General features: G+C 43.9%; 1 protein-coding gene across 3 annotated transcripts in view; it reads left to right on the top strand.

Moving 5' to 3' along the window:
* Nucleotides 1–26,247, top strand: part of LOC144692606 (proteolipid protein DM beta) — a 294,676-nt gene that overhangs the window by 248,562 nt on the left and 19,867 nt on the right. For all 3 annotated transcript variants that reach the window (XR_013579354.1, XM_078561639.1, XM_078561654.1), the window contains 3 exons: nt 1,396–1,549; nt 2,858–2,934; nt 12,820–12,885. Coding sequence is in view for 2 of the 3 variants with exons in the window: in XM_078561639.1 (XP_078417765.1) it covers nt 1,396–1,549; nt 2,858–2,934; nt 12,820–12,885 (297 nt within the window). In the remaining variant the exon portion in view is untranslated. The remainder of the gene's footprint in view (nt 1–1,395; nt 1,550–2,857; nt 2,935–12,819; nt 12,886–26,247) is intronic.

Here is a 26,247-nt window from a genome sequence, read left to right as displayed (position 1 = left end):
CATGTGACTGTCACATGAGCAGGGACATTATTAATTCGATTGTGAAATTTATATTTTATTTTTATTTGCTGTTGGAAATCTCATCCCACCCGTGGATGAGGTTTCTAAAAAAAAATGTGAAGGCCGCTTAGCCTTTTCGCCTGCCCGCCAACCGTTAGGTTGGAGAGGCAGCGAAAAAATTAGGTTAATTAATTATTTAATGGCCTTAACAGGCCTTTTAGCTGTTGGCAGGCACACTGCCAACACCGGCGCGCGCCCACCGTCCGAACTATCGTGCGACTGCGCAACGCATGTCATTACACGCTTGAGCGGGTTGGGCGCATGCCTGCTTGCTGAGTGAAAATTTCTGCCCTAAGTGTGGGACTTGGTTTGTAGACAGGCTGTAGGCATAATCTGGCACCTGCTTAACACTTGTTCATTAGTTCTACATCTAAACAGGTTACAGAGTAGGCAAGTTGCTCCTAGGCACTCTTCCAACCTTTCTCTCTCAAGTCTAACACATGACTGACAGATACCAGTAGCATATCATCACCTGCGCTATGTATTAGCATATCCCATCTGTTAACCTTCTTGCTGCAGGTAGCAGAGACACGGTGAGCCGAATGGTTTCCTTCTTTGCTGTAAATGTTCATTCTGTGACTAAAGCAATGGGTATGATAATTTTCCCTCAAGGCTTCTTCAGTGTTGTGGTCTCACTAACGTTTGACAGGCTGCACCAACCCACTGCACTTGGAATATCAGAAGGAAAAAACAGTTCAGACCAGTATCCTCATTTTTACTGGTGTTCCATTTTAAGGTATATAAGACCAGTTCAGACCAGTAATCTTATTTCCCAGTTTTTACTGGTGTTCCATTTTAAGGTACACCAGTAATCGGACCAGTAATCTTATTTCCCAGTTTTTACTGTTTTTTCCTTCTGGGAAATCACAGGCATGAGGCCCATATTGTATCATGCAGTGTGTTGATAATTCTACTCCCTATGGCGACTGGCTGAATGTTACTATTTCTTTTTGTTTGCAAATTAAAGGACAATTCAAGAAAAATTAAATGAGAGCAGCCATTAAAAAGACGCTATCCTAATATCTTATTTAGAAAATTAACGTTGAAAATATCCGTGCCATGTATAGTTTCAAATATGTGTGTCATGCTTGCATAAAACTGAGGAAAGCAAAACAACAGTGAGAGAGTATTTAATTTCTGCAGAACAGATGGTAGCTTCAGCCTTCAGAGACCTTGTTAGGTCCAGGGAGGTGTTTGGAACATAAGCATTTCTAGAGGACAAAAGAACAAGGTCCATCTAATTTGCCTACTACCACTGGGGCTATGCAGTGTTAGCTACATTTGGAAATAAGACAAAATCTCAGTCGTTCTAAGTGTGTCCATTCTCTGTTTCAGTTTATTATGCTGACCTATATCTTCATGCTGGCATGGCTGGGAGTGACAGCCTTCACCTCGCTGCCTGTCTTCATGTACTTCAACATCTGGACGCTCTGCCAGAATGTCACCATCATGGAGTCCACTGATCTCTGCTTTGATCTCCGCCAGTTTGGTATGTAGCAGTTCGAACTGGGTGATGGAACAAAAATATGTAAGACCCTTTACACTTTGATTTGGGTGGTCATTATTTCTCTCCTCCCTGCTCCTCCACAGTTCCCTAAGGCTCAGTTAGTAGCATTCTTATCTCTGAGAAAGAAGGTTGTGGATTCAAGTCGCAATCTATAGGCTTGAACACAATTTCAGGCTGATGTTCCTCACTGTAGAACTGAGGGAGTGCTGCACTGTCAGCAATGCCTTCTTTCAGATGAGTCATTATACTGTGGTCCTTCCTGCCCTCTCAAGTGGATGTAAACAAATCCCATGGTACTATTTCAAAGAAGAGCAAAGGAATTCTCTCTTGTGTCATGGTTAATATTTATCCTCAGTCAAGATTATTAAAATAGATCATCTGGTCATTATTGCATTGTATTTTTTCTACATCACAACAGCAGTGACTATACTTCAAAAATAAAGCATTTTGGGGTGTCTACAGGTCAAGTAAGGTGCGGTATAACTGCAGGCCTTTCTTCCTTTCTCTCTTTGGTCAACTGTGGCTCACTTGGTAGCTGCCCCGCCTCAGAGTCAGAAGGTTGTGGATTCAAGTCCCACTTACTCCAATGCAGTACCGAGGGAGTGTTGCATTGTCAGTGGTGTCATCTTTAAGATGAGGTGTTGAACCAAGGCCCTAGTCTGCCCTCTCAGGTGGATGTAAAAGATTCAATGACGTTTTTTCAAAGAAGAGCATGGGAGTTATTCCTGGTGTCCTTGTCAATATTTCTCCCTCAACCAACATCATAAAAAGATGAACTGGTTATTACTCTTTGTGGAAGTTTATTATGCGTAAATTGACTGACCCCTTTCCTCCATTACACTAGTGATGATACTTCAAAAGTACTAAATTGGCTGTAAAGTGCTTTGAGACAACTGATGATTAGGAAAGGCTCTACATAAGTGTTAGTCCTTCCTTTCTTTATTGCTTTCACTCTCTCCTAATGTCCCACATGTTACTGCAATCAGGTGACTTTTTGTTAAGTTTCTGTTGATGGTCCAGAGCAGTCTGAATCAGGGAAACTAATGCTGAATAAAGTCCTCTTGGAGCAGCAGTAAGATCGTAGATTCCTAATGATGATTGTTTAACAGAAGTTTCTGTTTCAGATTTAACGTTTCGAGTCCGTACGACTTCTTCAGAACGGACTCGAAACGTTGACTCTGTCTCTCTCTCCCCAGGTGCTGTCAGACCTGCTGAGATTTTCCGGCACTTTTTGTTTTTGTTTCAGATTTCCAACATCCGCAGTATTTTGCCTTTATATTTCTGTTTCAGGTATTGTGCCCATTCATGAGCAGAAGACAGTCTGCACCTTGAATGAGAACTTCAGCAAGCTGTGCCAATCCAATGATGTAAGTGCATCCCAGAGTTTACAGCCCATAGTAACAAACACTGAGTAGATAAGCACATTGAGACATTTAATTATGCAAAAACACTATATAAATCCAAGATGCTGTAGCTGACGTATAGTCTGGAATCTTTCCCGCCCTACTGTATACGGTTATATATACAATTAGAAATCCTTCTTGAGACATATACTTCCCGTCCATAAACCACATTTCATGTTGTGATTATTGATCACACTTTTCTGTTTCCTGTCCAATTTTGCAGTGTCAATAATATAAATGCAGCTGCAAGCTCTGGCCACCAAGTGGCACTGTCTAGCAAGTTCATCCCCCAACTCTGTCACTGGGAGAGAGAGGGGATGATGTTTTAACCCAGCACACCTGGTTTAAACCCAGGGAGAGGCATTTGAAATGCTCTGGATTACTTAGCCGTCCAGCCCACGCTACTTTCGATTTTAACAGAGGCTTCTGGGGCAAGCTAGGGTCCTAATTCACATGTGCTAATTTGGTTAAGGTTATGAGATTGGGGGCAATGGCAATTTTAACATTGGCCATGGTGAAGTCCAGCATGGAGAAGATTAGGGCATTGAAGAGGCCCGCCAGCTAAGTTTTCATACTTCCTTTTGTGAACGGCTCCACAAGGAAAGTTTAGGCCCCTCTTGCTCGAGAATCTCTCATTTCCTACCGCACTTTCCTCCCGAGGCCTGCCTGATTTTACAGAAGCCAGCAGTCGCTCACTCCCCATTCAGTTCCCACCCACCCTAGGTGACAGCAGCTTCATGAGGTCTAGCATAGTCACACACTGCAGTGGGCAGGCAGGACCGTACCTGCAATTAAAATCCGCCCTCTGACATGGGACCGTCTTTTTGTGGAGAAGGCCGGAAGTAAGAGTTGGGAAACTTCTCAACCCCACAAACCCATCTCCTTTAAAAGGGTCCTTGCACCACCACCTCAACGCCACCCATCCCCCCCCCGCCTCCACCTTCACTTCCCAGCCCCCTGTCTTTGTTCCAGGGAAGCAGGGGCAGGATGATATCAGGTCCGCCACCTCAGGAGGCAGTTCAGATTGAGCCATGGAGGCATGTGAGTAAAGCCCATCTCAGCTCCCTGGGATTTCAGCCCAGTTGTACTAAAGGTCATCAGGCCGTCTATCCCTCACACCCACACCCACTCCCCTGACCCCTTCATGTCGCCATGCCCCGTTCCCCCTCATATCCTTCATGCCCCCTTCCTGTCCCCTCATATTCCCCATGCTCCTTCTATGCCTCCCATGTATCCTCCATAGCCACTGACCCAGTGTCCACTGTGGGCCGCCATTGGGAGCTAAGTCTTTGAAATGGCGATGAAGAAAATAAACTTCTAACAAGCTTATAGAGCTCTCACTCAGACACATTTCACACTGAAAACTCTCATTCACAAAACCCATTCAAAACAAGTTTAAATATCTGCAAGTGAAGAATCTATTGTTTAAAAAAAAGCACACTAACATTAAATTCATTTTCCACACCAAAGGCGCTCGGTAATAAAATCTATTTGCCTTTGGTCACCTGTCTTAATGATTCCTTCTGCAGCTCAGTGTTAATTTTTACCTAATGACACCCCTGAGAAGTGCCCTGTGACATTTTACTGTATTGAAAGCACTGTCAAAATCAATTATATACATTATATTAGGAAAAAGTAGGTGGTCAGGAGCAATGTGGCCCCCTGGAAAACTAATATTGTCAATGGAAATAAAGAAATGGCGGACAGGTTGAATAATTTCTTTGCATCAGTATTTCCAGTAGAGGACATTGCTGGCTGTTGCAAGGAAACTAATATTGATATAGGTATAGGGACGCACCAAAATTGAAGAAAGCAAATTAACAGCCATGGTCAAAGTAATGGCTCTAATGAATTACAGATTCCTAAAATTTCCATCAAATAATTTTCAATAAGTAGGTGAGAACATTGCAGATGCCCTTTCGATTATCTTTCAATGCTCTCATGATTTGGGAACAGTACCTTTAAGTTGTAAAATTGAGAATGTCACTCTCAGATTAAGGAAATGAGAGAGGGAAACTATGGAGTTATAGACCAGTCAGTTTGACATGTGTTATCAGGAAATTACTGGAGTTTAATATTAAGGACAGAATTACTGAACACCTTGAAAATTTTCGGCTGATCAGGGAGAGCCAATATGAATTTGTAAAGGGTAGGTCAGACCTGAAGAACCTGTTTGAATTTTTTGAAGAAGTGACTAAAGTAGTGTCGAGGGAAATGCCTGCGGATGTTATCTATATGGATTTCCAGAAAACAGTAAGAGACTGCTGGCTAAAGTTGAAGCTCATGGAATCGAAGGTCAATTATTGACCTGGTTAGGAAATTGGTTGAGTTGCAGGAGACAGAGAGTAGGGATAAGGGACAGATAGTTTACTTCACAGTGATATGACTAGTGGTGACCTGCAAGGCTTTGTGTTGAGGCCTCAACCATTCACATAGATTATGGGATAGAAACTCATATATCCAAGTTTATCAATGACATATTAGATAGGTGACTGTGTAAGCAGTATAGCTGGAAGCATAAAATTAAAAAAAAGATATTAACAGATTCAGCGAATGAGCAAACGTGTGGCAAATATATTTCAATATAGTGAAAATAAAGGTATCCACTTTGAACCTAAGCGTGATAGAACAGAATATATTCTAAATGATGAAAAGCTAGAAACAGCGGAGATGCAGAGATTTAGGTGTCCAGATTATTATAATATCATGAACAGATACAGCAAATGATCAAAAAAACCAATAGCTAGAGGACCAGAATAAAACAGGGTAGATGTCATGCTTCAGTTATACAAATACCCGGTTAGAATACACCTGTGAGCGCTGTGAGTCGTTCTGAGAATTACATCTTTGGAAGGATATATTTTTCTTGGAGGGAGTATAATCTGGTTCTGGTTTGCTAGAATGATCTCTGGACTCCAAGGGTTAAATTATGAGGAGAGATTGCACAAAGTAGGGTTCTAATCCCTGGAATTTAGAAGGGTGGGTGGTGATTGGATTAAAGTTTTCAAGATATGAAGAGGAACAGCAAGGGTAGATGGAGAGAAACAATTTCCATTTGGTGGGGGATTAGGGGTCATAGTATAAAAAGTAGAGCCAGATGCCACAGAAGAGAAGATGGGGAGAAATTCTGCACACAAAGGGTGGTAGAAATTTGGAACTCTCTTCTGTGGCAATCAATGCAAGGTCCATTTGTAACTTTAAAACTGAGACTGATAGGGTTGTTGTTAGCCAATGTTATTAGGTGATATGGGGTCAAGCTGGGGTCAGGTCACAGATCAGCCATGAACTTATTGATTGGCACACTAGGCTCGAGGGGATGGATGGCCTACTCTTATTCCTATGTTCCTACACATTGCAAGTGGTTGTTAGCTATCAAATGAAACAAGAGCTGAGAACTGAGTGAGTCATAAAGGCAGCAGTACATCACTGAGTGCCGCTAGTCACAGAGTGTGAGCTTAGGAATTTGGCAAGGGGATTCAGTGCAGTGAGGGAAGAGGGAAACAGGTAAGTGATCAGTTGTTCAGTATTTTGCTCATTTAGCTTTCAAAACTCAGGTAATTTATTAATAATTGTAAGGTCTTATTAGTATTAGTAAGGTTTACTATCAGTGGTAGAGCTCATTGGAATTAGTAATCATAACTTAATTAAGAAAAAAAATAATTAAAACAGAGTAGTCATTTGGTGGAAACAGAGCTAGACTGGAACTAGAGAACCAACCAATCAGGACGGTCTTATGCAGTTAAATTGATGTTCCCTTTACAATTTTTCTATTATTAGCACTTGGGCATCGCCAGCTTTTATTGCCCATCCCTAGTTGCCCTTGAGAAGGTGGTGGTGAGCTGCCTTCTTGAACCGCTGCAGTCCATGTGGTGTAGGTACACCCACAGTGCTTTTAGGAAGGGAGTTCCAGGATTTTGACCCAGCGACAGTGAAGGAACAGCGATATATTTCCAAGTCAGGGTGGTGAGTGACTTGGAGGGGAACTTCCAGGTGGTGGTGTTCCCTTGCATTTGCTGCCCTTATCCTTCTAGATGGTAGTTGGCGTGGGTTTGGAAGGCACAGTCTAAGGAGCCTTGATGAGTTCCTGCAGTGCATCTTGTAGATGGTACACACTGCTGCTACCGTGCATCAGTGGTGGAGGGAGTGAATGTTTGTGGATGGGGTGCCAATCAAGTGGGCTGCTTTGTCCCGGATGGTGTCGAGCTTCTTGAGTGTGGTTGGAGCTGCACTCATCCAGGTAAGTGGGGAGTATTCCATCACATTCCTGACTTGTGCCTTGTAGGTGGTGGACAGGTTTTGGGGAGTCAGGAGGTGAGTTACTCACTGCAGAATTCCTAGCCTCTAACCTGCTCTTGTAACCACAGTATTTATATGGCTAGTCTAGTTCAGTTTCTGGTCAATGGTAACCCCGGGACGCTGAAAGTGGGGCACTCAGAAAGAAATGGCAATGCCATTGAACGTCAAGTAGTGATGGTTAGATTCTGTTTTGCTGGAGGTGATCATTGCCTGGCACTTGTGTAATGTGAATGTTACTTGTCACTTGTCAGCCCAAGCCTGGATATTGTCCAAGTCTTGCTGCCTTTGGACATAGACTGCTTCAGTGTCTGAGGAGTCGTGGATAGTGCTGAACATTGTGCAATCATTAGCAAACATCCCCACTTCTGGTCCCATGATGGAAGGATGGTTTTTGATGAATCAGCCAAAGATGGTTGGTCCGAGGACACTACCCTGAGGAACTCCTGCAGCGATGTCCTGGAACTGAGATGATTGAGTTTCAACAACCACAACCGTCTTCCTTTGTGCTAGTAATGACTCCAACCAGCGGGGAGTTTTTTCCCTGATTTCCATCGACTCCAGTTTTGCTAGGGCTCCTTGATGCCACACTTGGGACAGATGCTGCCTCGATGTCAAGGGCAGAATTGGTATTCTTGTGAATCTGTCCTGATAAGTGCTCAACAAAAAGTTTCAAAAGCATGTCTCTCTTTTAGCAGCAATAAAACATAGGGCAAAATTTTTAGTTCGGTGGGCAGGCAGGCAACCGACCTGACAGAGTAAACTGACACGCGATGACATCGGGCGAGCGCCCTGACTTCATCACACACTCGTGTGATATTTTGGCCGGTGGGCACATGCTGGAGTTGGCAGCGTGCCCGCCGACAATTAAAAAGCCTATTAAGGCCATTAAAAAGGTAATTAAAAGAATTTTTTCATTCCCTGTCCAACCTTACAGTCCAACCACGGGCAGGTTGAGGTTTCCAAAAGCAAATAAAGGTAAAATTAAAATGTTAAAATTTAATTAATGACACATCCCTGCTCATGTGACAGAGTCACATGAGGGCACATGTTTTATAATATTTATAAAATCTTTTTTTCTTAAAGTGTTCATCTCCCTCTATGCCTCAGGGAGATTTGCAGGCGCGCACTTGCATGCAATGCGCACAGTTCCCCTCTCGCCCTTCTCACTCCCACCCCTCCCCCCACACATTGGCATGGTCTTCACCTGAACTGCGCTGGGACCAGTATTCTGGTGAATTTTATAACTAGGGCGGCAGAGAGGGCTTTAATCTAAATAGTGGGGGCAAGGGATCATGTGAGAGGAGATGTCGTAAATCAAAGAGCAACAACGAGGTACTAGAGCAGGATAGCAATTTGGATAAAAATAACTAGAGTGTGGCAGAAAAGGATAGAGATTACAAATTTAAGAGTGCACCAGCAGATAAGGCCAGAAATGGTAACAAGACAAAATTAAAGGCTTTGTATCTGAATGTGCGCCGCATTCATAACAAAATGGAAAAATTGTTAGCACAGATATCCATGGCCTGTTAGCCATTGCAGAGGCATAGTTGCAGGGTGACCAAGGCTGGTACCTGAATATTGAAGGGTATTTGACATTTCAAAAAGATAGGAAGCTAGGAAAAGGTGGTGGGGTAGCTCTGTTAATTAAGGTTGTCATTAGTACAGTTGTAAAAGACGTATTTAGCTTGAAAGAGCAAGATGTAGAATCAGTTTGGGTGGTGATAAGAAATAGAAAAGGTATGAAGTCACTTGTGGGAGTAGTTTATAGGCCCTCTAACAGCAGTTACACTGTAGGACAGAGGATACAGGAACAAATAAATGGGATGTGTCAGAAAGATACTGCAATAATCATGGGTGACTTTAATGTACATGTAGATTGGAAGAATCTGATTGGCAAAGGCAATCTGGAAGATGAGTTCATAGAGTGTATGTGGGACAATTTCTTAGTACAGCACATTCTAGAGCCAATCAGGGAGCAGGCTATTCTGGACCTAGTGATGAGCAATAAGGCAGGATTAATCAGTTTCTACAAATATTTAAATTGAAAAGAGTAACTAAAAGTGATGATCCTTCAGGGAGTGAGTTTGGGGAATTGATTATGGAAAACAAGGGAATGACGGAGGAGTTGAACAGTATTTTGTGTCTGTAGAAGACTTAGAAAACTTACCAAAGAATCGTGAAAATCAACAGGTGAATGGGTGGGTGGGTGTTGGCGTGGGGGAAGAACTTAAAGCAGTCACCATCACTCGGGAAAAGGTGCTGGGAAAACTATTAAACCTAAAGGCTGACAAGCCCCCAGGACTAGATGGCCTGCTTCCTAGGGTTTTAAAAGAAGTGGCTGCAGAGATCATAGGTGCATTGTCTATAATCTTCCAAAATTCCTTAGATTCTGGAAGGGTCCCAGTGAATTGGAAAATAGCTAATGTAACACCTTTGTTCTAGAAAGGAGGGAGGCAGAAAGCAGGAACCAACAGGTCTGTTAGTCAAATATCAGTCATAAGGAAATTACTAAAATCCATTGTTGGGGACGTTATAGCAGGATACTTAAAAAGAGTGTCAACAAGACTTTGTGAAAGGGAAATCATGTGTAACAAATATATTAGAATGTTTTAAAGAACTAACAAGGTGGATAAAGGATAACATGTAGATGTGGTGTACTTGGATTTCCAGAAGGCATTTGATAAGGTGCCACATCGAAGGTTACTACACAAGATTACATGGTGTGGTGGGTAACATATTAGCATGGATAAAGGATTGGTTAGCTAACAGGAAGCAGACAGTAGGGTAAGCTGTAATTAGTGGAGTGCCACAGAAATCAGTGCTGGGACCTCAACTATTTACAGTCTACATCAATGATTTGGATGAAGGGGTCAAATGTATGGTAGCTAAATTTTCAGATGACACCAAGATAAGTGGCAAGATAAATTGTCAAGAGAAGGTATAGAGATTCTCAAAGGGACATAGACAGGTTAAGTGAGTGGGCAAAAATTTGGCTGATGGTGTATAATGTGGGAAAATGTGAACTTGTCCACTTTGGCAGGAAGAATAGAAAAGCAGAATACTATTTAAATGGTAAGAGATTGCAGAACTCAGTGATACAGAGGTGACCTGAGTGTCCTGTTACATGAGTTACAAAACTCAGTGGTACAGAGGGACCTGGGTGTCCTGTTACATGAGTTACAATATGTTAGTATACAAGTACAGCAAGTGATTAGGAAGGAAAATGGAATGTTGGTGTTTATTGTAAGGGGAATGGAATATAAAAGTAGGGAAGTTTTATTGTAGCTGTACAGGGCATTGGTGAGACTGTATCTGGAATACTGTACAGTTTTAGTTTCCTTATTTGAAAAAAAGGATATGATTGCTTTAGAAGCAGCTCAGTGAAGGTTCACTCGACATATCCCTGAGATGAGGGGCTTATCCTATGAAGACAGGTTGAACAGGCTGGGCTTATATCCATTGGAGTTTAGAAGGACGAGAGGTGATCTTATTGAAATATATAAGATCCTGATGGGGTTTGATAGGTTAGATACCGGGAGGATGTTTCCATTTGCGGGGGAGACTAGAACTCGGAGGGCACTTTTTAGGAATATGAGGTCTCCCTTTTATGACTGAGATGAGGAGATCTATTTTTCTCTGCGGGTCATTAGTATGTGGAATTCTCTTCCCCAGAGAGGAGTGGAGGTTGGGCCATTGAATATATTCAAGGCTGAGATAGACAAATTTTTGTTAGACAATGGAGGCAAAAAGCAGCAGCCATCAAGTGGTTATGGGGGGCAGAAAGGAAAGTGGAGTTGAAACCACAACCAGGTCAACCATCATCTTATTGAATGGTGGAGCAGGCTCAAGGGGCTCTATGGCCTACCCCTGCTCCTAAGTCCTATGTTCTTTAAATATAGTGGACAGCAACTTCTAAACCAATGACCATTGCCATCTAGAAGGACAAGGGCAGCAGATGGATGGAAACACCACCACCTGGAAGTTCCCCTCCAAGCCACTCACCATCCTGACTTGGAAATATAATGCAGTTCCTTCACTGTCATTGAGTCAAAATCCTGAAACTCCCTCCCTAACAGCACTGTGGGTGTACCTACACCACATGTACTGCAGCGGTTCAAGAAGTCAGCTCACCACCACCTTCTCAAGGGTGATTAGGGATGGGCAATAAATGCTGGCCTAGCCAACGAAGTCCACATTGCTTGAATGAATGAAAAAAATCTAAAGGTTTATAGCACTGACGTCTCCCATTCAAAATAATTCAAATGCGTCTGTTACATGCAGTAGATTCTCTGTGAAAGTAAGCAGGACCTTTCTCTACAGCTGATGTTAAATTGATTTATCACATGGATATCTGTTAAAACTTTGCATTTTACCTTTTGCTAAATGCCAACCACAGTGACCAATTTGATACTAGTAAATACTTCAATGAACTTTAGTTAGCATTAGAAAGTACTGAAGAGATCCATGCTCACCACTACCACCAAAGCCCACTCCCCAACCCCCTCCACCCCTTAAACATCCCCCTTACCATATCCACTTCCAATCCAATCCTCTGGACTTTTAAACCTGGAATTATGCTGTAACCTGTTGGAATGTCACTTCCACCTCTTTACCATGGAGTCAGGTCAAATCCTGATTGGATCATTAACATTGCTGCACTGGTAATAATATTGCAGTGATGCACCATTAAATTCTGCACGAGTTATAGAAAAGCGATAGAGCAACAACAACTTATATTTATGTAGTTCCTTTAAAGTAATAAAACTTTCCAAGGTGCTTCTCAGAAGCATTTTAAAACAATGTGTGACACCAAGCCACTAAGGAGATATTCGGTCAGATGACCAAAGGTTTGACCAAAAGGGTAGGTTTTAAGGAGTGTATTAAAGAGGCAGAGAGGTGTATGGAGGCATTTCCAGAGCTTAGGGCCCAAGCAGTTGAAGGCACAACCACCACAATGGTGGAGTGATTAAAACCAGGGATGCCCAAGAGGTCAGAATTGGAGGAGCACAGATATCTCGGAGGGTCGTGAGGCTGGAGGAGATTACAGCGATGGGTGGACAGGAAGAAGATTGGCAAGATCAACCATCAGCAGGCATATCGGGTAGGAAGGTCAATAAGAGAGAGGAATGGGGTAATTGTGCCGCTCAAGATGAGCCAGTGCCGAGAGCCTCGATGAGCCTGTCCGAGAATGCCAGAAGAGGCACGGAGGGAAGCTGTAGTGTTATTTAACAGGGACTCAAACCTGGGATGGCAGCAAGAGAGCAGGATGGTCGAGAGTATATCATATATGTTTTGAATGATTAAGAATATGTATGGGTATGGCAAGCCATATGGGTATATTTGTGTTCGCATTCTACAAAGTCATTTGGTTAAGTGTGTTTTAATAAAGTGCTTCCTGTTAAGTTGCTTCTTTAATGGAGCAAAGCAGGTGAGTTGATCGGTGAGCTCTAAGACGCAGAGCTAAGTTTCAACCCTGTCGTATTTTCACAGAATGTTTGATTTCCTGACCATCGGCAGTGTGGACATCACATGACATTTATCTTTTCCTCCTAGCTGAACATGACATTCCATTTGTTCATTGTGGCCCTGGCTGGAGCAGGAGCAGCAGTCATTGCTATGGTGAGTGCAAAACGGAATCCATCGCAAGCCTTAAGGAGAGGCATGACCCGCATATTGATGGGTGCAATGATGAAGTTAGTTTACCTCTTCAATGCCATGTTATCCCATGAAAATGTACATAACTTCAATGGGCGGTAATGTCAAATCAATAGGAAATTTCTAAATAGCTATTTATTTTCCAATGGAGACAGATATTAAATCCCCAGTAACTGGATTTACGACTGCAGTGAAAATCATGGATTCTTCTATGATATGGGATGGCATTTCTAATGCAGGATAAACTTATTGACTTCAACCATGTGATGATTGATTTTTTTGTCACAGAAGGCAATCTTAGCAGTAGCAGTTGGAGCTCTGTTCAATCAGAACTTTGATAGCTGTATCACTCAAAGCTGGAGTGCCACGTATGCTGTAATTACATTTTACCTGAGCACAGCTAGGAGTTAAAGGAAAGCACTTCTGGGGAGAATTACATTGCTCCACTTAGGAGACCTGTAGACCTGTAGCTTTCTTTGCGTTTACGCCCAGGTATACACGTAACCTGGGCGGAAACCAATTACATGGCTTGAAAGAGTGAAGAATCTCGGGCGTAAGTGGGTTACATGTGTAACAGTGATGTGCCCAAGTCTCCACCCATCAAAACGCCCTTCCTGAATGAACTCCGCGCGCAAAACAGGCCACGCCTCTGACTCTCAAATCCGAGTGCCCTCCAATCACATTTGTTCAGGGAGGTCCCTCAACTTTGTAAACACTGGGCACATACAGAAACAAAGGGTGGGATTTCCTGGCCCTGCCAGTGGCGGGCATTATTGCGGGCGGAACAGGAAAATATGGAGAGTGGGCAAAAGTCAATTGACTTATGACCACCCTCCAAATGTTTCCGTCCTGCCTCAGCAACATTTTTCTATCCTATATTTTCCATTTCTTTGAATGCATTTTTATGGCATGTTATATTAAAAATTGAACCTTGCATGAAAGATGATGATGGATGCAATTTTGGGTGCATATTCTGGTTTACGCCCAAGGTGCACACTCCTGGGCTTTGTAGCGATTACATCAGTGCGAAATGGTGATTATCCCCCTGGGCAAGGCTGGTCAGATAACTCACCTGTCATCGTAACCCCCCCCACCATCATAGTGTCACGAGTATATCATACTGGCCTGTCTCATGGTTAGATCACATAAAGGGCTTTGGCAGGAACAGTGGTTTATTGTGCAATTAAGCAGTTTTGCAGGCTAAACGTAAATGAGTTATAGAAGCTGCAAAATCACTTGTTCATTTTTCATGTCCCAGCTCTCTCAGTCTGTGGATAAAAAGAGGAATTGGCAGATGCCTTTAGCAGGCCAGTCTGCACCAATGGAGAGAGTAACACAGGGTGAACTCTTCAAGTCAATGACCTTTAGCTGTTTGTGCAGCACATTGGAGCCTGAGCATGGAACTTGATTTTGGAATTTAAGTGTCGGTGTAGTGGGAGGCTAGAAAAACCAGAATCTATATATATACTGTAAAGAATGTACAGTTATTCACTCAAAAGAATTGTGTAAAGCAAACTGATGTTGGAGGATTCTTAAACAGAAACATCTATGATACAATTTATTTGAAATGAAAAACACAATTGAATGTTTTAGTAGAGCGTAATCACACCAAGGGCAGAATTTTCTGCCTGTCGGGGGGGTGTTGTGCGGGAGCGGACGCGAATGGGCGGGTTCCCGATCAGCCACCATTTTACGTGGGTGGGCCAATTAAGGCCCACCCAGCGATACCCATCCTGAAGCGCTGTGCACTCCCTGTGCGGGCCGGGGGGGCGGATTCCCTGAGCAGGTCTGTGTGCTCTTTGGCGCATGCGCACGGAGGAGCGCACAGCTCTCCCTGAGGCAAAGTGCTGCCGCAGGGAGATCGGTTGGACTTATAAAAATTTATTAAAGGTATGAAAAAGTTTTCCTGACGTCCCCTCATGTGACACTGTCACATGAGCTGGAACATGTCCATTACTTTTATTTAGAAATTTTCCAAACATTTTAAATCCCTCATGAAACCTCATTCCGCCCATGGATGAGGTTTCATGCTTTTTCAGAAGGCCGCCTGGGCTCTTTGCCTGCCCACCAACTGTAAGGTTGGACGGGCAGCCCTGACAATGACCTCAATTAGGTAATTAACAGGCCATTGACAGTTCGGCGGGCACGCAGCCGATTTGTCCTGACGTCACCCTGCATCATTTTACGTGTCGGCGAGCGGGCCCTGCCCCTGCATGCCGACCGGGAAATTCTGCCCCAAATTCCCATTGTTTTAAGAGAGTTACTAATCCCTAAACAGCATAGGAAGGAATTTCAAACCAATGCATCTCCTCAAGGCCCAAGAATTTCTGAGGGAAATTCGCTCATAATCTTGCAAACATGCATTACATAAACCTGTCATTCCATGCAGTGCTTGATGTACTCTTTTTGAGATGCCTTGATCTTAAAAACAAGAAGATGCAGTGTTTTAATATCAGTAACCATGAGTCTCTGATCCGCACGTCTATCTCATGATGCAGGGGTGGTGCCAGAGGATTGGAGTTCCCCATACGTTGTACCCTTGTTTAAAGGAATCTCCAGACGACACAAAAATTGGTTGCATGGTTGATAGTGAGGAGGTTTGCTGTAGGCTGCAGGAAGATATCAATGGACTGGTCAGGTGGGCAGAAGAGTTGCAAATGGAATTCAACTCAGAGAAGTGTGAGATGATGCATTCAGGGAGATCAAACAAGTCAAGGGAATACACAATAGATGGGAAGGTATTGAAAGGTGTGGAGAAAGTGAGGGATCTTGCCATAAATGCCCACAGATCCCTGAAGGGATCAGGTCAGGTTGTTAAGGCAGTTAAGAAAACATATTGAATCCTTTCCTTTATTAGCCAAGCATAAAATATAAGTGCAGGGAGGTTATGCTGAATTATATAAAGCATTAATTAAGCCACAACATGAGTACTGTGTGTAGCTCTGGTCACCTTATTACAGTAAGGATATAATTGCGTTACAGTGTACAGGAGAGAATTACAAGGATGTTGCCAGGACTGGAAAATTGCAGCTATGAGGAAAGGCTGGATAGGCCGGGGTTGTTCTCCTTAGAACAGAAGAGGTGAAGGAGAGATTTGATTGAGATGTACAAAATTGTGAGGAGTGTGGATAGAATGGATGAGGGCCTAGTTGCCTTGGCAGAGAGGTCAGTGTCTAGGTGGGGGGCATAGATTTAAAGCGATTGGTAGAAGAGTTAGAGGGAAGATGAGGAAAAGTTTATTTTCACCTGGAGGGTGGTGGGGGCCTGGGACTCACTGCCTGAAAGGAGGCAAAACACCTCATCTCATTTAAAAGGTGCCTGGATGTGCATCTGGAGAGCCGTAACCTGCAGGGCTGTGGACCAAATGCTGGGAAATGGGATTTGGCTGGGTGGTTTATTTTCTCGGCTTGTGCAGATACAATGGGCCAAATGGCCTCCTTCTCTGTAGTAAACTTTCTGTGATCCTACGAGGCTTCATGCTGGGACCACCATATTTTTTGAAGTTGTAGAACATGAATTGAAAATGTTCAATTGTCACTCTGTTATCATATCCGTGACAGTAAGTTCCGATTTCACAGTCTTATGACTTGAGTCTATAAGTTCACTAGTGGAGTAAACCCAAATTGCACAACTTCATATACACTTGTTAGTTGATGCTCGCTATCAATAACGGAGAGAGACCTACATAAGAACAAACTGTGATTGTGTTTATTGCAACAGAAGGCAGAGCACTAAATCCTTGCATGCTCCCACAACCACCTCCAGCTCTAGTCTTACAGTTAACCAGTAGCCCGTGCTGTACATTGGTTGGTCAGTATATAAAATACTGGGATCAGCAAAAGTGCCCATGGAGCTGTGGATTGTTGTAAAAATGCAAATAGTTCAGTAATTTACTTGGAGAAGGAAACTTGGCATCCTTACCTAATCTGGCCTATGTTTTGACTTTAGTTCCATAGTGATTAACTCTGAACTGACCTCTGAAGTGGCCCAACAAGCCTCTGTTGTACAAAGCCATTTAGCAAAAGGCAAAATGGGCAGAACTTTACAGCCCCGCCCACCGCCGGGATTGTCCGGCCCCGCCGAAAGTCAATGGACTTTTAGCTGGCCCGCAGTGGCACAAATCCCAGCCAATGAATCCTGGCCTTTCCAACGACACCCACAACCTGAGAATGAATATCGAGAAAAGCTGTGTAAATACAGCTTACAGAAAATGATTAAGTATCCTGCCAAGGATGTCATGGCTTTGCAGGGGGTGGAGAGCAGGTTTACTGTTTGAAAGAGCTGGCACAGATATGATGAGCTCAAAGACTTACTGCTGTGCTGCTTGATTCAATGATTCCATGATGCTCCAATCAAGTGGTGCGAGAATTGCTGATTTGAATAAATTCGAATGCAGGCAAAAGTAATAATTACATAGCGCAAGCTGGAGACTCTGCAACATTCGGTGCTGTCAACTGCAGCACAGTTGTGTTCCTACCTTACACTTTGAACAGTAGTTGCATGGTTATTTTTTAATAGCTTCAATCTCTTCAGTGCTGTGGGTTTCTGGCAGCGAAGATTTGTGGGTTATAATCAGTGAGGCTTTGCATGGCTGGAGCTATTTTTCTAGAAATCTATCCATGAAGTGACCTTGTCTGTTGCCAGCTGCTCACTGCCCAGACTGATGGCACTTTCACCACGGGGTTAGATAGTGTTATCATATTTCATGCTGTGAGTGCAGGCTGTTACTGACCCTGATCCCAGTTGCCGCGGCTCTCGCTCAGCTTCACCAGGTGCACAAGTAGCCAAGTCGCTTGGCAGTCTGTGATTCGAGCTTCTTTCCTCAGGTTGGTAACATGTTGGTTCCCTTGCCCTGCGCCACCCTTCACTTAATGGCTGATATTGGGAAGATGCCGCATGGAGAAAGATCCTTGCTGTCAAGAAAGCACAGTCGCATTCACAAAATACCCAATGAAGTGTATGCAAATAATTATTCTGCATTGACATGTCCCTGGGTAAATATTAATTATGTTGTGCTTTCGAAGGTATAATAGCTGGAATTGCTCCTCTTGGAATGGAGGAGGTTAAGGGGAGATTTAATATAGATGCCTCAAATTATGAAGGGCATTGGTGGGACCACATCTGGAGTACTGTATACAGTTTTGGCCTCCATATTTGAGAAGGGACGTGATTACACTGGGGAATGTTTTCTTGACTGGTTCATGAGATGAGGGGGTTATCTTGTGAGGAGGGGTTGAACAGGTTGGGCTTGTATCCATTGGAGTTTGGAGGAGTGGGAAGTTCTCTTATTGTGGAGGCCAGGTCATTGAGTGTATTTAAGACCGAGATAGATAGGTTCTTGATTGGTAAGGGGATCAAAGGTTACAGGGAGAAGGCGGGAGAATGGGGTTGAGAAACTTATCAGCCATGATTGAATGGCGGAGCAGACTCGATGGGCCGAATGGCCTAATTTCTGCTCCTATGTCTTATGGTCTTATTGGGGCCTGTGGAATCCTGGGGGGACTTGACAGGGTGGGTGCTGGGTTCATTTTCCCTTGTGGCGGCAGGGGAGTGGGGCGTGGGACTGTAACTAGGAGACACAGTTTGAGTATAGTGGGGGCTCCCATTTGGGATGAGGGGGGGACATTTTTTCTCTGAGGATTGTGAGTCTGTGGGACTCTCTTCCCCAGAGAGTGGTGGGGACAGGATCATTGAATGTTTTTTGGGGCGGAGTGGATGTGTTCTTGACTAGCAGGGGAGTCAAAGAGTATTGGGGACAGGCAGGGAAATGGGGCTAATTAAGGAGGAGGTGGATTCTTGACTAACAGGGGAGTCAAGGGGTGTCGGGAACAGGCACAGGGTGGCGTTGGGACCGCGGTCAGGTCAGCCGTGGTCTTGCTGGGTAGCGGAGTGGGCCCGAGGAGCAGGGTGGCCGACACCTGCTCCCGATTTCTATGTTTTGTAAGAGTAAATAAGGGGAAACTTCACACTGGTGGTGGGTCAGTAACCGGAGGGTGCACATTTACCATAACTGGCAAAAGAACCAGAGGCCAGACGAGGAGAAATATTTTACACACAAGAGTGTTTTTATGATCTGGCCTGCACTACCTGAAAGAGTGGTGGAAGCATATTCAATAGTAACTGTCAAAAAGGAGTTGAATATTTGGAAAGATAAAGGTGCTATAGGGTGAAAGCGAGGGACGTGATTGGATAAGTCTTTCAAAGAGCTGCCACAAAAACAATGGGCTCTTTCTATGCTATATTATTCTATGACTAAACTATGGCGTCCACTGGTCCAATGAATAGCTAATCGATATAGACCTGAAAGGGTGAGGTTTGACCTATAGTCTGCAGATTGCAGTCAGAGAACCATTACAATTGGCCTCTCCCCTCTGATCTGGAGGGAGAAGCTGCATAGGGTTCCAGCTCTTGGCTGCCATTCATCAAATACCCCTACGAAGTATGAGATTGAGGAGGGGATCCTGCTCACCTGTTAGGCCTCCTATGGTGGACTAGCCTGTGACACTCATCCTCGAGTCTCACACATGAATAATGATCAATTTGGTGAGGATGTATGCTCCTGGGAGGAATCAAGATCTTCAGAATAGAGAAGAAATTTAATTGTGGTGGAGGGAAAGAAACATAAAACAATAAAAACATAAGGCCTCACCGCTCTCTATCTCATTTACCTCCTCCAGCCCCAAAACTCTTGAAAACCTCGACACTCTCCCAATACTGGCATCTTGCACATCCCCAGTTTTAATCACCCTATCACTGGCAATTGTGCCTATTGTGGCCTCGGCCCTAAGCTTTGGAATTTCCTCTCTAAACCTCTCTGCTTCTCCATCCCTTTCCTCCTTCAAGACTGTCCTTAAAATCTCTGACCAAGCTATTCCTCTTCCATCCTTGTTTGGTGCAACATCAATTCTTATTACCTGTGAGATATCGTGGGATATTTTACTTCAGTAAGGTTTCTGTAAAAATGTAAATTCTAGTTGCAATGTTTTCCTATGATTGAATCAAATCATAAAATGGTAATAGCACAGAAGGAGGCTTTTTGGCCTGTCATGTCTGTGCTAGTTCCCTAAAGGAGCAATTCACCAAGTGTTGCTCTCCTGCCTTTTCCCCGTAGCCCTGTACTTTTCTTCCTTTTCGGGTAATAATCCAATTCCTTTTAGATAGCCTTGATTGACCATGCCTCCACCATTCTGTCAGGCAGTGTATTCCAGACCCTAACCACTCGCTGCTTGAAAATGTTTTTCCTCATGTCGCTATTGCTTTTTTGCCAATTACCTTAAACCTGTGCCCTCTGGTTCTCAAACCTGTCACGAGTGGGAACAGTTTCTCCCAAGCTACTCCGCCTCATGATTTTGAATGCGTCACAACCTTTTCTCCAATTTTTCTGTAACTGAAGTTCCTCATCTTTTGAACCATTCTTGTAAATCTTTTCTGCCCCTTCCCTATTGCCTTCGTATCCTTCCTAAAGTGTGGTGCCCATAGAATCATAGAATCACGAAATGGTTATAGCACAGAAGGTGACCATTTAGCCCATTGTGACCAGAATTGGATGCAATACTCCAGTTGAGGCCGAACCAGTGTTTTATACAGGCTTAACGTAACTTCCTTGCTTTAGTACTCTATGCCCCTATTGATAAAGCCTAGGGTGCAGTATGCTTTATTAACTGTGCTCTCAACCTGTCCTGCCACCTTCAATGACTAACGCAAATATACACCCAGGTCCCTCTGCTCCTGCACCACCTTTAGAATTGTACACTTTATTTTGACTTGTTTCTCTGCGTTCTTCCAATCAAATCAAATCACTTCACACTTCTCTGCATTACATTCCAACTGCCTCTTGTCTGCCCATTCCACCAACCCATCTATGTCCTTTTGAAATTCTACACTACCCTCTACACTACCGTGGTTCACGATATTTCCAAGTTTCCCATCAACAGGCATAAGACATCAAAACATAGGCCAAAAATTTCCTGCCATCGGGGAGGGTTGTGTGAACCTGATCAGCGCCCCCGATCAGGGACGCGCTGCCATTTTATGTGGGCGGGCCAATTAAGGCCCAGCGTGACGGTCGCTCGGAAGCGCTGAGCACTCCCTGTGTGGGCGGGGGAGTGGGGAAACTCCCTGAGAGGTTCCCTGTGCTCTTTCACGCATGCGCGCGAAAGAGCGCAGAGATCTCCCTGAGGCACGGAGATGCCTCAGGGAGATTTGTTTCAATGCTAAAGTTTCAAAGAAAGGCTTTTAACACTTATGAAACATGTCCCCTCGTGTGACACTATCACATGAGCTGGAACTTGTCAAAGAATAAAGATATAAATTTTTATTAGATTTTAAAACACTTCATGAGACCTCATCCCGCCCGTGGATGTGGTTTCATGAAAAATGCGAAGGCCGCCTGGGCTCTTCACCTATCCGCCAACCTTAAGGTTGGGCAGGCAGCTCATTAAATTGAATTAATTAGGTTTTAAATGGCCTTAATAGGTGTTTGACAGTTCGGGGGGCGCGCAGCCGACTCAGCTGTGCACCCGCCGAACTGAAAATCTAAATGACGCGCGGTGACGTCGGGAAGCCCACCCGACATCACCGCGCGTTATTGCCCAGCTCCCGCTCGCCAACGGGAAAATTCTTCCTGTAGGAAATTTACAACACAGAAGAAAGCCCATCGAGCCTGTGCCAGCCAAAGAACAGCCATCCAGCCTAATCTCATTTTCCAGCTTTTGGTCCGTAGCCTTGTAGGTTAGGGCACTTCATTAGCATATCCAAGCACTTGTTAAATGGAGCGAGATGTCAGCCTCTACTACCCGTTAAGGTAGTGAGTTCCAGATCCCCATGACCCTCTGGGTGAAACATATTCTCCTCTAATTCTTCTGCCAATTACTTTAAATCTGTGCCTCCTTTTTCATTGACTTTTCTGCTAGGGGAAATAGGTCCTCCTATCCACTCCATCTAGGCCCCTCACAATGTTATACTTACCTATTAAATCTCCCTCAGACTACTATGTTCCAAAAGAAACAATCCCAGCCTATCCAATTTTTTCTCATAGATAACGTTTTCCTTTCATGGAAACATTAGCGTAAATCTCCTCTGTACCTCCTCAATGCGTTCACATGCAATGTGGTGACCAGAACTGCATGTAGTGCTCTAGCTGTGGCCTAACTAGTGTTTTACAAAACTGCAGCATAACCTTCCCTGCTCTTATAATGTAAGCCTCAGCGAATACAGGAAGGTACCCTGTATTCCATGTTAAGCACCTTATCTACTGGAACACTAAAAGAAACCTGCAGCATTCCATGTTGCTCACTTAGATATAAGCAGGGTCTGTCACTTTAACGAAGGCTAAGAGAAGAATCTACCTAATAAATAAAGGTGACATTTATCACTGCTATAAAAAAAATCCAAAGTCATGTTAGATAATGGGTCCTGTAAACAGTGCTTTTGGCTCTTTGCCTTCAAATATCTGAATAAAAATTGTTCCTTATCTGACCTTGTTATCCATCTGTTTGCACAAAAATAAGCAGGCCTTCTGACACAAATCTGCTGTAACAAAGATTATCGACCTGAACAAACTGTAAGTGGGCAATCGCTCCAAGTACTAAATACACCAGCTTAAACACATCTTTATATCAACACATCTTCCCAGCTGAACTAAAAACCACCCTAACAAAGTGTAACTGAAGAGCAAGGGCCATGTACATGAACGTGCCTGCAGTGCAAGGTCCTGGAAATGCTTGATTGGGCTTCATTTCTGCTTCAAGCTGCAGGGCTCCACAATCTGCATTACGCTTTAGGGAGCTACAGAATAGCCAAAGCTACCAGGCTGAAAAATCTCGCTAGACTGTAAACTGTACAGGGAGAGAGAGTGATAGGGTGCGAATGAAATTTTTGTTTGTTGCCTATCTCTAATTGCCCTTGAGAAGGTGGTGGTGAGCCCACTTTCTTGAACCAATGCAGTCCATGTGGTGTTGAGACACAACTGTTAGGAAGAGTGTTCCAAGATTTTGGCCCAGTGACAGTGAAGGAACGGCGATATAGTTCCAAGTCAGGATGATGTGTGGCTTGGAGGAGAACTTGCAGGTGGTGACTTTCCCATACATCCGCTGCCCTTCTCCTCCTGGGTGTGGTCACAGGTTTGCAAGGTGCTGTTGAAGCTTGGTGAGTTGCTGCAGTGCGATTTGTAGATAGTACACACTGCTGCCATTCTGCACCGATGGTGAAGGGAGTGAATGAATGTTTAAGTTGGTGGATGGAGTGCAATTCAAACTTTATCCTGGATGGTGTCAAGCTTCTTGAGTGTTGTTAAAGCTGCACTAATCCAGGCAAGTGGAAAGTTTTCCATCGCACCCCTGACTTGTGCCTCGTAAATGGTGGATAGGCTTTGGATATTACTCATCACCGGATTCCCACTCTCTGACATGCTCATGTAGTCACAGTATTTATCTGGCTAGTCCAGTTCAGTTTCTGGTCAGTAGTAATCCCCAGGATGGTGATAGATTGATAGTGGGGCATTCAGTGATGGTAATGCCATTGAATGTCAAGGGGCATTGGTTAGATTCTCTCTTGATGGAGATGGTCATTGCCTAGTACTTGTGAGGTGTGAATGTTACTTGCCATATCAGCCCAAATCTGAATGTTCTCAAGGTCTTACTGTATATAGACATAGATTGCTTCAATATTTGAGAGTCATAAATGGTGCTGAGCATTGTGCAATCATCAGCGAACATTCCCACTTCTGACCTAATGATCAAGGGAAGGTCATTGATGAAGCAGCTGAATATGGGTGGGCCTAGGATACTACCCTGAGGAATTCCTGCAGTGATGTCCTGGGACAGAATCACAGAATGGTTACGATGCAGAAGAAGCCCATTTGGCCCATTGTGTCTGTACCAGGTCACTGAATGAGCAATTCACCTAGTGCCATTCCCTCACCTTCTCCCTGTAACCCTGCACATTCTTCCTTTTCAGGTAATAGCCTAATTCCTTCTTGAAATGATTCCGCCTTGATTGAACCTGCCTCCACCACACTGTCAGGCTGTGCGTTCCGGACCCCAACCACTCGCTGCATGAAGAAGATTTTCCTCATGACGTTTTTGCTCCTTTTGCCAAATACTTTAAATTTGTGCCCTCTCGTTCTCGATCCTTTCCTGAGTGGGAATAGTTTCTCCCTATCTTCCCTGTCCAGACCCCTCTTGATTTTGAATACCTCTCTCAAACCTCCTCTCAACCTTCCCTTCTCCAAGGAAAACAGTCCCAACTTCTCTAATTTATCTTCATAACTGAAGTTCCTCATTCCTGGAATTGTTTCTGCATTCCCTCCACTGCCTTCATATCTTCCTTAAAGTGCGGCACCCAGAACTAGATGCGATACTCCAGCTGAGGCCGAACATATGCCTTATACAAGTTCACCATAATCTCCTTGCCTTCGTGCCCTATGTTCCTATTAATAAGACCTAGGATACCGTATGTTTTATTAACTGCTCTCTCAATCTGCCCTGCCACCTTCACTGACTTATGCAAATATGCACCCAGGTCCCTTTGCTCCTGCACTCCCTTCAGATTAGTATCCTTTTATATTGTCTCTTAATAACCATAGCCATCTTTCTTTGTGTTGGATATGCCTCCACCAGTGAGGAATTTTCTCCCTGATTCCCATTGACCTCAGTTTTGCTAGGGCCCCTCGATACTACACTCGGTCAAATGCTGCCTTGATGTTAATGGCAGTTGCTCTCACCTCACCACTTGAGTTCAGCTCTTTGGTCCATGTTTGGACCAAGGTTGTAATGAGGTCAGGTGCTGAGTGGCTCTGGCAGGACCCAAACTGAGTGCCAGTGAGCAAGTTATTGTTGATTAAGCCCCATTGATAGCACTGTCTGTTGTGTGATATATGTGCCTGCATGCCACTGTGATTTTTAAAAAATTATTAATTCAAGGGATGTGGGCCTCACTGGCTGAGCCAGTATTTATTGCCCACCCATAGTTGCCCTTGAGAAGGTGGTAGTGGGCTGCCTTCTTGAACCGCTGCAGTCCATGTGGTGTAGGTACACCCACAGCGTTGTTAGGAAGGGAGTTCCAGGATTTTGACCCAGCGACAGTGAAGGAACGGCGAGATATTTCCAAGTCAAGATGGTGAGTGACTTGGAGGGTAACTTCCAGGTGGTGGTGTCCCCATCTATTTTCTTCCTTGGTCCTTCTAGATGGTGGTAGTCGTGGATTTGGAAGGTGCTGTCTAAGGAGCCTTGCTGAATTCCTGCAGTGCATCTTGTAGATGGTACACACTGCTGCCACTGTGCGTCGGTGGTGGAGGGAATGAATGTATGTGGATGTGGTGCCAATCAAGTGGGCTGCTTTGTCCTGGATGGTGTCAAGCTTCCTGAGTGTTGTGGGAGCTGCACTCATCCTGGCAAGTGGGGAGTATTCCATCACACTCATGACTTGTGCCTTGTAGATTGTGGACAGGTTTAGGGGAGTCAGGAGATGAGTTACTCACTGCAGGATTCCTAGCCTCTGACCTGCTCTTGTAGCCACAGGATTTATAGGGCTAGTCCAGTTCAGTTTCTGGTCAATGGTAACCCTCAGGATGTTGACCGAGGATAGATTAGAGAGGTTGGGACTGATCTCCTTGGAGATTTGATAAAGATGTTCAAAACCTGGAGGGGGCTGGACAGAGTGGATTGGGAGAAGCTGTTCCCACTCGTAAAAGGATCGAGAACGAGAGGGCACAAATTTAAAGTGATTTGCAAAAGAAGCAAATGTGATGTGAGAAAAAAAACTAGCAAGACCCTGAGTGACACTGAGTTGAGACACTTAGTTAGATTGCAAGATAGTGCGCAAAACTATAAAAATTGCTGATTGGTGCAGTGTGAAGAATATCAGACAGTTCATGAGACAGTGAGCAAAAAGTATAAAAAAGAAACTGTACTTACAGTATAAACTACCCATACCCATAGGGCAGTTGGAGGAAAGGCTGGCACCACGTAACACAAAGTGACCGAGCTGAAGTGACAAAAAAAAGTTTAAAAACAAACCTGTAGAGAAAGAAAGGCAGTTAAAGCAGAGGAAAAACTGCAGAGTTAAATAGAGAAACCTGCTGTGTTTTAAAAATAAGAAGAAAACTTGCAGAGTTTAAAACAGGAATCACTGCAGTTTGTTTTGGGGAAAAAAAATCAAAGTTTACAAGTTTAAAAAAAAAGGCCCGGAAAGGTATGGGAAAAATACAGAGAAATAAACCGATATCTACAGAGGCAGCCTGAGTAAAAAAAAAAGTTAGAGTTATAAAAGGTTACTGCACACACAGTCTTAATGGGGAAATGACATTTAAAGCAGTAACTACAAGAA

Source organism: Cetorhinus maximus, chromosome 2 (assembly GCF_964194155.1).
Source record: "Cetorhinus maximus chromosome 2, sCetMax3.hap1.1, whole genome shotgun sequence".
NCBI classification, from domain to species: Eukaryota; Metazoa; Chordata; class Chondrichthyes; order Lamniformes; family Cetorhinidae; genus Cetorhinus; species Cetorhinus maximus.
The sequence above is the reverse complement of the archived record's forward strand: the minus strand, read 5'-3'. Positions and strand labels throughout refer to the sequence as shown.